At 42.5% G+C, this 10699-nt stretch overlaps 1 protein-coding gene across 1 annotated transcript; it reads right to left on the reverse strand.

Annotated features, from left to right (window-relative positions):
* Positions 1-8751: 8751 nt before the first annotated feature.
* LOC109136477 (uncharacterized) lies at positions 8752-10063 on the reverse strand. Its single transcript, XM_057394024.1, has 2 exons — positions 9517-10063; positions 8752-9413 (listed from the first exon to the last, which is right to left on the reverse strand). Exons 1-2 carry the CDS (start codon positions 10061-10063, stop codon positions 8752-8754), a joined length of 1209 nt encoding a protein of 402 aa, XP_057250007.1.
* Between the last annotated feature and the right edge of the window lie 636 nt (positions 10064-10699).

The following is a 10699-nucleotide window of genomic DNA, read 5'->3' on the forward strand; positions in this document are numbered from 1 at the left end:
AAACCGCAGCAATATCACCGCAGCAAATAGTATTTATTCTACTAGTGTTACATGTTTTTTTTTAATTAAAATGTTACAATATACATACATTATCTGCTCCTGTACTTGCGGTTCCTTGTATATACGCCTTTAAAAAAAATAAATCTATAAATAACCACAATAATAATAATATATGAAAAATTCCTTCTTGCTTTTTTAATAATGTAAAAAATATTTGCTACATTTAATTTACATACAAAATCAATTTCACTAGTCAAAGCATCAATTTATTCCAATAATTCTATAATCTAATGATATCTACGAAAATTAAAATTCTAACCTGAGCAACTAATATGTACAATTGAAACTTGACCATTGTCTTCAATCTCCATCGTCTCATGTTTGATCGTTTAAATATTTCACCCACGTATCTCTTAGCTCGTCAATCATCTCTTGCGAATAAGTGGTAGGGATCCCAAGAAAGTACTACAAAATAATTACAAAGAATTATAATTAGAACCAGTATATCTATATTTTATAACTTTCATATATACAAACTTGACAAGAAAAAATCAAAGCAAGAATACTCGAATTTCTAAACGATTCCTAATTTTTAAGTTTCCAGTTTATGTTCTTTCAAAAAACAACAAAGTAATGTGCATAGATTTAGTTATTTAAAACAGTTTTATCGAACAAGTTTTGTTTTCACTATTTGAAAAATAAACAACAAAACCACCATAAAAAAACTAGATGCAACCAGAAATAAGACTAACTTTTTCTTATCAATGTCTGGAATGTCACTCTTTTCAGCCTTCTCTACAATCACCTGCATAAATTGGTTAACTAGGTGAGAATTACCGAGTCCATTAGCAACATATAAATTATGAAACACAAGTACTGCCAATAACCATAATCAATCAACAAGTACAACATCTTACAGGAATTCTACCAGGATATTTCTCCCTAATGCGAGCTGCTTCTGCTCGTCTCTTTTATGAAAAAGTAAGAAAAACTTCAATTCACAAACACGAAAACAAATAGGGCTATAGCTTAGAAATTTGTTCAAACTTTCTAAAATATGGCTTGTTCTTGCCACTCCTGCCTGCCACCCTACCAGCATAGTGGCTGCTCCACATCCCTAAGCTTGACTAAATCTCATCCAGCACTTGTCCGGGCCACCACTTTTATATGAACTCTTTGATCACCTCTGGTAACAATGTTGAATTATTGATACTCTAATATAGGTGTGGGAATTTGACATATTAATGTGGGCCAAAAACAAGCAAAATTTTCCTATAACGACGAGTACGATATCTAGATACATACTTGTCTCACTATAAGATAAATCTACGCAAGATTAATTAATTTATATCTGATTCCCTTTAGAAATTCTATCTTTAAATCACTCATTTTACTTGTACCTCTTAATGTCTCTTTATCTCCTTTCCATCTCTACCACAATGTCCACTTCTATGTCTCAGTAGAATCTCTTGCTCTATAAAATCCCCAAACCAAACCCCTTCTTTTTTTTTTGCCCTTTTTCTCTGGAAGATATTATAGGCCATTTACCCACTCAGGCAAAAAAGAATACGCAAAGCACAGAAAATATAACATATGCAGTGCATAGATAAAGCTTCACCCAACATAATACATGAAACGAACCTTCATGACGCAGCACCATAAACCCGTGCACCACAATCATCCTAAAAAAAAATCATAAAACAAGAAATAATACTGACATAACAGCGATAGCTACATGCATAACAACAGATATACTTTCCATAAAGGATGTTTGCCTCATTGAGAAAAGCTAATATAAATAATATTATAGCCATTATTACCTGAATACTTGACTCTTCATCATTGATACGAGAAATGATCTCAATGCAAGCATGTGCAGATTCCATAAAATCGGCATTTGATGTATACATGTTGTTTATGCCAAATTCTGATCAGGCAGAACTTAGCTGAGGATCTACAACTAATGCAAATGCAACTAGAAATGATGAAAGAAACTAGCTACGGAATTTAAAAAAGATGCAAAGAAGAGACAAAGACACCAAGAAATGGTGACGCGGAAAACCCCAGGAAAAGGGTAAAAACCGCGGGTGGAATTGAGTCCACCAATCCACTATATGAGAAGATTACAACTTACAGCTAGCAGCTAGCAGCTTATAGCTTATACTAGATACACTTATGAATATTGTAATTGTAGAAGAGAGAGAATGAAAGTAAGAGCAATGTAAAGACTTGTGTTTTACAGAATGTTTTCCCTTCTATTTATATTAATACATTTGTATAACGTTATTCCTTATTTGAACGTTGCATAACAAACTTCCCTATGAAGGTGCCACAACTCCTAGAATCAAGGGAGATCTTCTCTTCTACTGGCTAACCACTTCTTCCTATTTCCTTGGCCCAACGTCATTACTTGACTTGGTCTTAGTTAGCATCCAATGTTCTTCCAACCGGATTATTTTGCGTTCTTCATCTCTGCTTGCTGTAGCTGCTACCTGATGCTCTCTAGCTGTGACAAACGCATTACCTGCAAGTTTCAGCTTAGGAAAATTTTAGGACATAACAATTGCCCCTAACTTGTGATGCCAACCTAGGCGCAGCTGAGTTAAAATCGCAAGTTACCAATCAAGACAATTTGTTAGCAAAAGGACTTAAGATTAAGATAAACTTATATTTCTTAAAAGATTTTTATCTTTTTGCTCGAGGAATTAAAACATTTGAAGATAAAAATTTCTACTTAAGAGATAAACTCCTTTAACCGCTAAAAAGATAATTTTCTTGGGAAAAGATAAACTCATTAGGTAATTGATTACTTATCAACAGTTAAAAGATAAATTTTACGCAACATTTAATACTTATCCGTTGGCTTAGGCTACCGTTGAGCTACCAGTATTTAAGGATCTCTCAGCCCTTCCTGAACCTTCACTTTACTCTTTTGCGAACTCCTCTTCTTCTCAGGTAAAACTTCTTTCTTTCGTTTGCTTCCTCAGGAATTTTTTAGATCTTTTTTTCTTCTCTAATGGGTAGAGCTATAGATGATGTCGCTTCGTCTGTCACTGAGCGAGACATAGAGGTGCTCAAAGTTCTGGGGGGTTTCCCTGAAAACACTCAGATTATCCTCCCCACTCCCACATGCAGGCCCGAAACCTGCCCGGAAGATTACATTTGCTACTATGAGCATCCTTTCTATCTAGGGTATAATTACGAATTTTCCCTCCTCACTAGGTCCTTTATGGAGGTTTTGCACCTATCCCCTGGCCAGCTGATGCCAGCTTTTTGGAAAACCTGCTTGACTCTAGAGACCTTAACTAAAACATGGCACAACCCCTTCTCTTTAAACGAACTTTTGACTGCCTACAGTGTTAGAAAATCAGGCAAAGGTTTCATAACTTTTAGGGCTAAGGCTCCCTTCCCCCCTTTGATAGAAGGTACAATTGCATCTGATTCCATATGGAAGACTAGGTATTTCTTTGTAGTGAAAGATTCGCTGGGCGAAGCTGGGAGCCCTCTAGTTGGGGGTTGGTCTACTAAAGGTACCTATCTGTTCAATTTGCGTTTTGCTCCTAAAAATGAATTAACTAGGTTCTTACCTTGTTTTCCTTGCAGGTCTTGGCCCCATTGTCTCCCAGATACCCGAACAAGCTGAGAGACTACCAGAGCTGCTTAATTTCCCCGTTGAGGAACGCACCTTCACAGCTCCCACTGAGGTTCTTCCCCTAGACTCTAAAGCTTCTTCTCGCACCAACTCGATGTCAACAGGTAATTCTAGTTTGCAAGGATTCTATTTAACTTGTAATTCTTAGACATTAGGCCAACTAGGTTTTCCTTATTCATACAGCTCCAGCAAGATCTAGCAACTTGTCCGATGAGGACGCTATGGACAGGCTAAAGAATAGGAAGAGATCATCCGCTTCTTCTGGCAATTTCAGGTTGAGAGGGTTCCTCGCAAGTACCTACGCTCATCTACCATCCCAACTACAATTGATATCACGACTGATTCTCCGAGAGACGAAGTCCTTGTGAGCTTCCTGCAGACTTCCTAGCTGAGGAAGGCTAGAAGGTGGGATCTGGCCTGCAGCTGACAAGCTCGTGTTTCCAGCTGCACAAAAGAGGTTAAAAGGACAAGACCCTGAGGTTGTCTTGAACCATGCTGTTCAGCTATCCTACAGGTTAGAACTTTTACGATTTATTCTATACAGGAATATTATTGTTGCTGCTTATACTTACGTTTTTCCTTGGTACGCCAGCTTTCCCAGAGCTGCATAGCTGCTAGGGACAGCTTGCGGACTGTCGCCACTCTTCAAGATAAGGTGGCTTGCCTGCAAAAGGACAACTTAGCCACCAAGCTAAGCTGGAGAGGGAGAAACAGTCCCGGTGGATGCTGAGAGCAGGTTAGCTGCTGAGCAAAAATTAATTGAAAAAGAGAGGCTGGAGAAAGATGAGAAGATAGCTGAAGCAGAAAAAGAAAATGCACGCCTAGCTGCAGCTGTCAGAGATGCTGAGGAGAGGGCTTTAGACATTTAAGCTGAAGCCAAAATTATTAAAACTGCGAAGCTAGCATACCTGATAAAGTTCAAGAAGCTGGATGACAAGGGTGTCAATTTTTACATTGACAGATTCCTCAAGCTGGACTCTATGGCTGCACTGGAGGCTCTAGCTACAGGTCAAGCAAATGACTCAGAGCAATCTACAGCTGAATCTCCTCTTCACTCAAGCCAGAGGGTGCTGCTCCGAGTGCAAGGATAAATGTTGGCGATGATGCCAGCGTAGCTTCTTATTTCTTCAGCACTTTATCAGTTTTCTTTCTGGAACAATTTAGTTTTAATCAGCTTTGGTACTTTTACCATTGTCCATGGGGGCAATGTGTTTTTGTAAGAACATATTTTTTTAGCTATTTAATCGTTTGACTTATGCTTTTGCCTTTTATCTTAGCTTGACATTTGATAAATACTTAGTTACATGCATGCTTTTTGTTCTTAGATATTAGAACAACTATTTACCTGGTAAGCGTTGTTCAACTTTGGTTGGGCCCGTTTCCTTGGTGCTACGACCATTCAGCTAAATTCTGGTGCTCTAACCCTTAGCTGCTCAAGCTGGTGCTACGACCTTTCAGCTGGATCTTGAAATTCCAGCTACCCACCTGGGTGCTGCGACCCCTTGCGTTTACCTGCGTATGAAGTGGACTTAGATGGCTTACTGTTACAAGCAATAATCATAAGTACTTAAGTCGTTAGCAAAATTAATTTTGTTTACCTGGTGGACCAATGCTTTGTGCAAAACAATGGTTGCCTTTAAAGATTCTGCGTCTTTGGCCCGGTAGTAACCTGGTAATGCCCCAGGTTGAAATGATATAGCTTAGGTGAGAAGCGTTCCAGCTTCTAGGTACTGCTTTTCCATCTTAGTAGTTAGCGATAAGCTCCTTTTCCAACTACTTGATCAATTAGATAGGGGCCTTCCCAGCTATCCCTAACTTACCCGCATTGACTCTTGGGTATTTTGGAAAACTTTCCTTAGAACCCAATCTCCTACTTGAATACTTGTGCTTTGACATTCTTGTTGAAGCTACGAGCCACTATTTGCTGTTCGTAGCCATCCGTATTAATGCATATCTCTTAACTCCTCGATGGAATCCAGGTCATAGCTAAGCTCTTTGTCGTTGGCTTCAGGAGTCATCAATCCATATCTAGCTGTAGGGACAGCTACTTCCGCAGGTAACACCGCCTCGCACCCATACACGAGTGAGAAAGGAGTTCTTCCTGTAGCGCCTCTTGGTGTTGTTCTGTTTGCCCATAGCACCTTAGGTAGTTCTTCTGCCCATTTTCCTTTCTTAGCTTTTAGGCGCCTTTTAATGCCATTGATAATTACCTTATTGCTGGACTCAGCTTGTCCGTTAGCTTGCGGGTATCTAGGTGTGGAAGTTATCAAGCTGATGTTCCATTCATGAACTGTGATCCGTTATCACAAACAATTTCGCTAGGTACCCCGAATCTGCAGATAATGTTAGTATGCAAAAAGGATATTACTTCTTTATCTCTCACCTGCTGGAATGCCCCAGCTTCGATCCATTTGGAGAAGTAATCTGTGAGTGCTAGCATGAAAACTTTTTGCCCTGGGGCTACGGGTAGTTTCCCCACAATTCCATGCCCCACCTCATGAAAGGCCAGGGTGTTAAGGTGGGATGCAATATCTCAGCTGGCTGAGTGTCATACCTGCATGTTTCTGGCAGCTTTCGCATTTTTGCACATACTTCTTAGCATCAGCACGCATGGTTGGCCAATAATACCCGTATGCTAGGATTTTGTTTGATAGGCTTCTTCCAGCTGCATGAGACCCATTCACCTTCATGGAACTCCTTGAGTGTGGGCTCCCATTGATCTTTCTCCAAGCATCTTTGAATGAGTCATAGCTGGCGCAAGCTCTTTTGAATAGAGTGCCTGAAATAACATGATATCTTGTGGCTTTCATTCGCAGCTTCCTAGCTTCCAGCTTATCTTCGGCAGGATGCCCCTCTCCAGAAAATCGATGATTGGCTGGGTCCAGCTAGCTTTCCTGCCTGGCGTATCTGGCTGCACCATGTTTACCTCTTTGCTGATAGCTGGCTCAGCTAGGTGGGCTATAGGTATTGATTTGAAATCGCATTTTCTGAGTGCTGATCCGAGGTTAGCTAGGGCATCGGCCTTGGTATTCTGGTCCCTTGGGATCTGTTTTATGCTGAACTCTTCGAATAACTTGGCTTTGTCTTTAGCTAGCTCCAGGTAAGAGGCCATTTTTGAATCTTTAGCTGCGTATTCTCCATTTACCTGGCTTACTATTAGCAACGAATCACTGAAGACATGCAAACTGTTAGCTTTTAAATCATGCGCCTATCATACCTGCGATTAAGGCTTCATATTCAGCCTCATTGTTGGTAGCTTTAAAATCGCAGCAGATAGCGCGTACTATCATGTCCCCTTGTGGCGACTTTAGCACTATACCTAGACCAGCCCCTCTGAAGTTTGAAGATCCATCCACGTACAGCTGCCAGGAGCCTGATTTACCTACTTTGTTAATGTGGCGCACCTCTTCCTCAGCGGTAGCTGCTAGGTCAGGGCTAAAGTCAGCCACAAAGTCAGCTAGGGCTTGCGATTTTATAGCTGTCCTGGGTAGATACCTAATGTCATGTGCACTTAGGGATATGGCCCATTTGGCCATTCTCCCTGAATGCTCAGGTTTTCGTACATGCTTTGATGGGGTAATTAGTCATAACATGAATGGGTGAGACTCAAAATAGTGTCTCAACTTACGAGATGCCATATACAAAGCTAACACTAATTTTTCAAGTGATGTGTACCTGGTTTCAGCATCTAGCAAAGATTTGCTAACGTAATAAACTGGGAGTTGTTGATTTTCAGCTTCCCTGGCTAGTACCGCACTTACCGCTTTGCTGCTAACAGCTAGATACAGCTGGAGAGTCTCTCCTGTAGATGGCTTTGATATATAGGGGAGGTTGAGCCAGATAGGCCTTCAGATCCTGCAATGCAGCTTCATGCTCATCTGTCCAGTTGAATCCTTTATTCTTTTTTAGCACGTTGTAAAAGGTGGCACTTGTCGATGATCTGGATATGAATCTTTCAGCGCAGCTACCTCCCGTCAGCTTCTGGACCTCTTTCAGTTCGTGATGATATATTGATTAGTGCTGCACTTAGCTTGGATTGGTTCTATTCCTCGCTGGGTGACTATATATCCCAGAAACTTGCCTGCTGGGACACCGAAGGAACACTTGCTAGGATTAAGCTTCATCCCATATTTCTTTAAGACTTCGAAGGTTTCCTGCAGGTGGTCCACATGGTCTTCTGCTTTCTTTGTTTTGACCAGCATGTCGTCTATATAGACTTCCATTGTGTCCCCCAGCTGCTTCTCGAACATCTTGTTGACTAGCCGCTGGTAGGTGGCACCCGCATTTTTTAGCCCAAAGGGCATTACCTTATAGCAATAGATGCCTCTTTCAGTCATGAAGGCGGTCTTTTCTTGATCTGCAGGATCCATTAGTATCTGATTATAACCTGAGTATGCATCCAGGAACGTTAGCCTCTCATGGCCAGCTGTAGCATCCACCAATGCATCAATATGTGGCAGCGGGAATGGATCTTTGGGGCACGCCTTATTGAGATCAGTAAAATCAATGCACACTCGCCACTTGCCATTTTTCTTTCCTACAACCACCACGTTAGCTAGCCAGTCAGGATATTTGACTTCTCGGATTTTGCCAGCTTTTAGTAGCTTGTCCACTTCCTCGTTGACTATCATATTTCTTTCTGGAGCAAACTTCCTTCTTTTCTGCTTCACGGGCTTTGAATTAGGATCAACGTTTAGCTTGTGGGTAATGATGTCAGGCTCAATGCCTACCATATCTTCGTGGCTCCACACAAAACAGCTTATATTTTCTTTAAGAACAATAATCCGCTGCTTCTCCAGCTGGCAGGGATGCCCCAATCTGCACGGTCTGCTCTGGCTTTGCTGGGTCCAACGCCACTTCATCTACATCTTGATCTGCTGGCTTGGCTGGCGCTGGACCTTGCTGTAATTGCTAGATAGATTCCTTTTTTGCTTTTAGAGATATGCTATAGCACTCCCTAGCCAGCTTGCGATCGCCCCTGATTTCTTGCACTCCCCATTTGGTAGGGAACTTGATAGTCTGGTGATAGGTTGAAGGTACAGCTCGCATTTTGTGGATCCATGGTGTCCCCATTATGATATTATATGCTGAGGGACAATCTACCACATTGAACCTGGTTTGGAGGTTGACTCCTTTTGCATAGGTGGGCAACACGATTTCCCGAGCGTTGTAGCTGGCTCGCCATTGAACCCGAACAGAACAGTTGCTTTCTTGAGGATATCAGCTTCCTGCAGCCCCATGCTCTCTAGAGCGCTTTTGAAAATGATATTAGCTGAGCTGCCATTGTCTATCAAGACTCGCTTCATGAGGCAGTTGCTGACGGTGAGAGATACGACGAGGCCGTCATGATTATCAGCTTCCTCATCTCCATCTTCTTCGTCGAAGCTGATGGTCATACTCCTGAGCTTTTTTTCTTCAGCGCTCCTCAGCGGGCTTGGTGCGGTTTTGGAACCTTCGCGGGCAAATCTCTTGGCTGCAGAGTATGTTAGTCCACATATTTCTGAACCTCCGGAGATAGAATTGATTACCTTATCCTGTAGGGGCTCAGGTGGCGGATGAGGCTGTTGCTGGCTGGGGCCAGCTTTTCTTCTCGCTGCCCCTTCTTCCCCATCAGGTGCTCGAGTAGCCCTTCTTGAGCAGCCAGGCCACTTCCTTTTTGAGAGCATTGCATTCTTCTGTTCGATGGCCATGGTCGCCATGATAGCTGCACCACTTGGTGGTATCCTTCTCGCTGTCTGGTCTGTCGCTCTTGCGTGGCCATCTAGCGGTTGTTCCCAGCTTTTCTAGTGCGTTTACTACGCCTCCTGCATCCACGTTAAAACAGTAGGAAGCAATGGAAGGGTACTCATTATTAGCTGATTTACCTGTGGCCTTGCTGGCTACATTGTTACTTTCGCGCTTCTGATATGGCTGGTGGCGCCAATCATTCTTCTTCTGGTTCTGGGATTTCCGATCGTAGCTAGGCTCGCTCACGTATCTGGACGCCTCGTCCTCCTCGACACGTATTTCAGCCATAGCCCTGGCCCTGACCTCTTCGAACGTGCCACATGGGTACCTGGTCAATTCATAATACAATCTAGATTTATAGGTTAGTCCTCTCCCAAATGCTTCGATAGCGGTGGGGACATCCAGGTTCTTGACAGAGATCATCTCCTTGTTGAATCGGTCCAGATACTGCCTCACAACTTCATTAGCCTTCTGGGTGATGCGGTATAGATCGCCGGTATGCTTCTCTAGGACCCTGCTACTGGCAAACTGCATATAAAACTTGTTAATTAAAGCAGCGAAATTTTGGATGCTACCTAGCTTTAGACTTATCAGCCACTGCAAAGCACGCCCGGATAAGGTGGCTCCGAAGGACTTGCACATGGTGGCCTCCAGCAGATGCTCAGGAATGGACAGGGTCCACATCTTCTGCTTGTATTAAGCTACGTGATCATAGGGATCTGCAGCCCCATCATACAGCTTGTGAGGCTGGGTCACATTGATCTTCTTAGGAATCCTGGCTCTTGCGATTTCTTCCACGAAGGGGGATTGAGCGTAGCCATCAGGAGATTCTTCAGCCACAGGGGTTGGTGCTCCAGGTAACTTCGTCAGCATGCGAAGTATCTTCCTGTTCTGAGATTCTAGGAGCGCCATTTTCCTAGCTGCAGGATCAGCTTCATCTGCTTCATCGTCAGACCTAGCTACTCCATCTTCACCTTCATTGGCTTCAGAATCCTCGAGATCGAGAAACTTAGGGACTACGTTCCGGATACGTTGTTTAGGTGTTTTGCTACTTTTGACAGAATCCAATTCCTTTCTGAGGCTGTCAATGGTCTGCTGGGCTTCAGATTGAGTGCGGTGAAGGTCTTCTTGAGCCTTCAGCAAGGCTGCTTTCATTGCTTCAGCAGAATCGTCAGCCATTTCAAAGTTGGGTTGAAGTGTTTCTTTTTGGGATTTTAATGAGAGTTTAGCTGTAGAGCCCCACGGTGGGCGCCAAACTGTTTATGCCAAATTTTGATCAGGCAGAACTTAGCTAAGGATCTACAACTAATGCAAATGCAG

Source organism: Beta vulgaris, chromosome 4 (genome assembly GCF_026745355.1).
Source record: "Beta vulgaris subsp. vulgaris cultivar EL10 chromosome 4, EL10.2, whole genome shotgun sequence".
NCBI classification, from domain to species: domain Eukaryota; kingdom Viridiplantae; phylum Streptophyta; class Magnoliopsida; order Caryophyllales; family Amaranthaceae; genus Beta; species Beta vulgaris.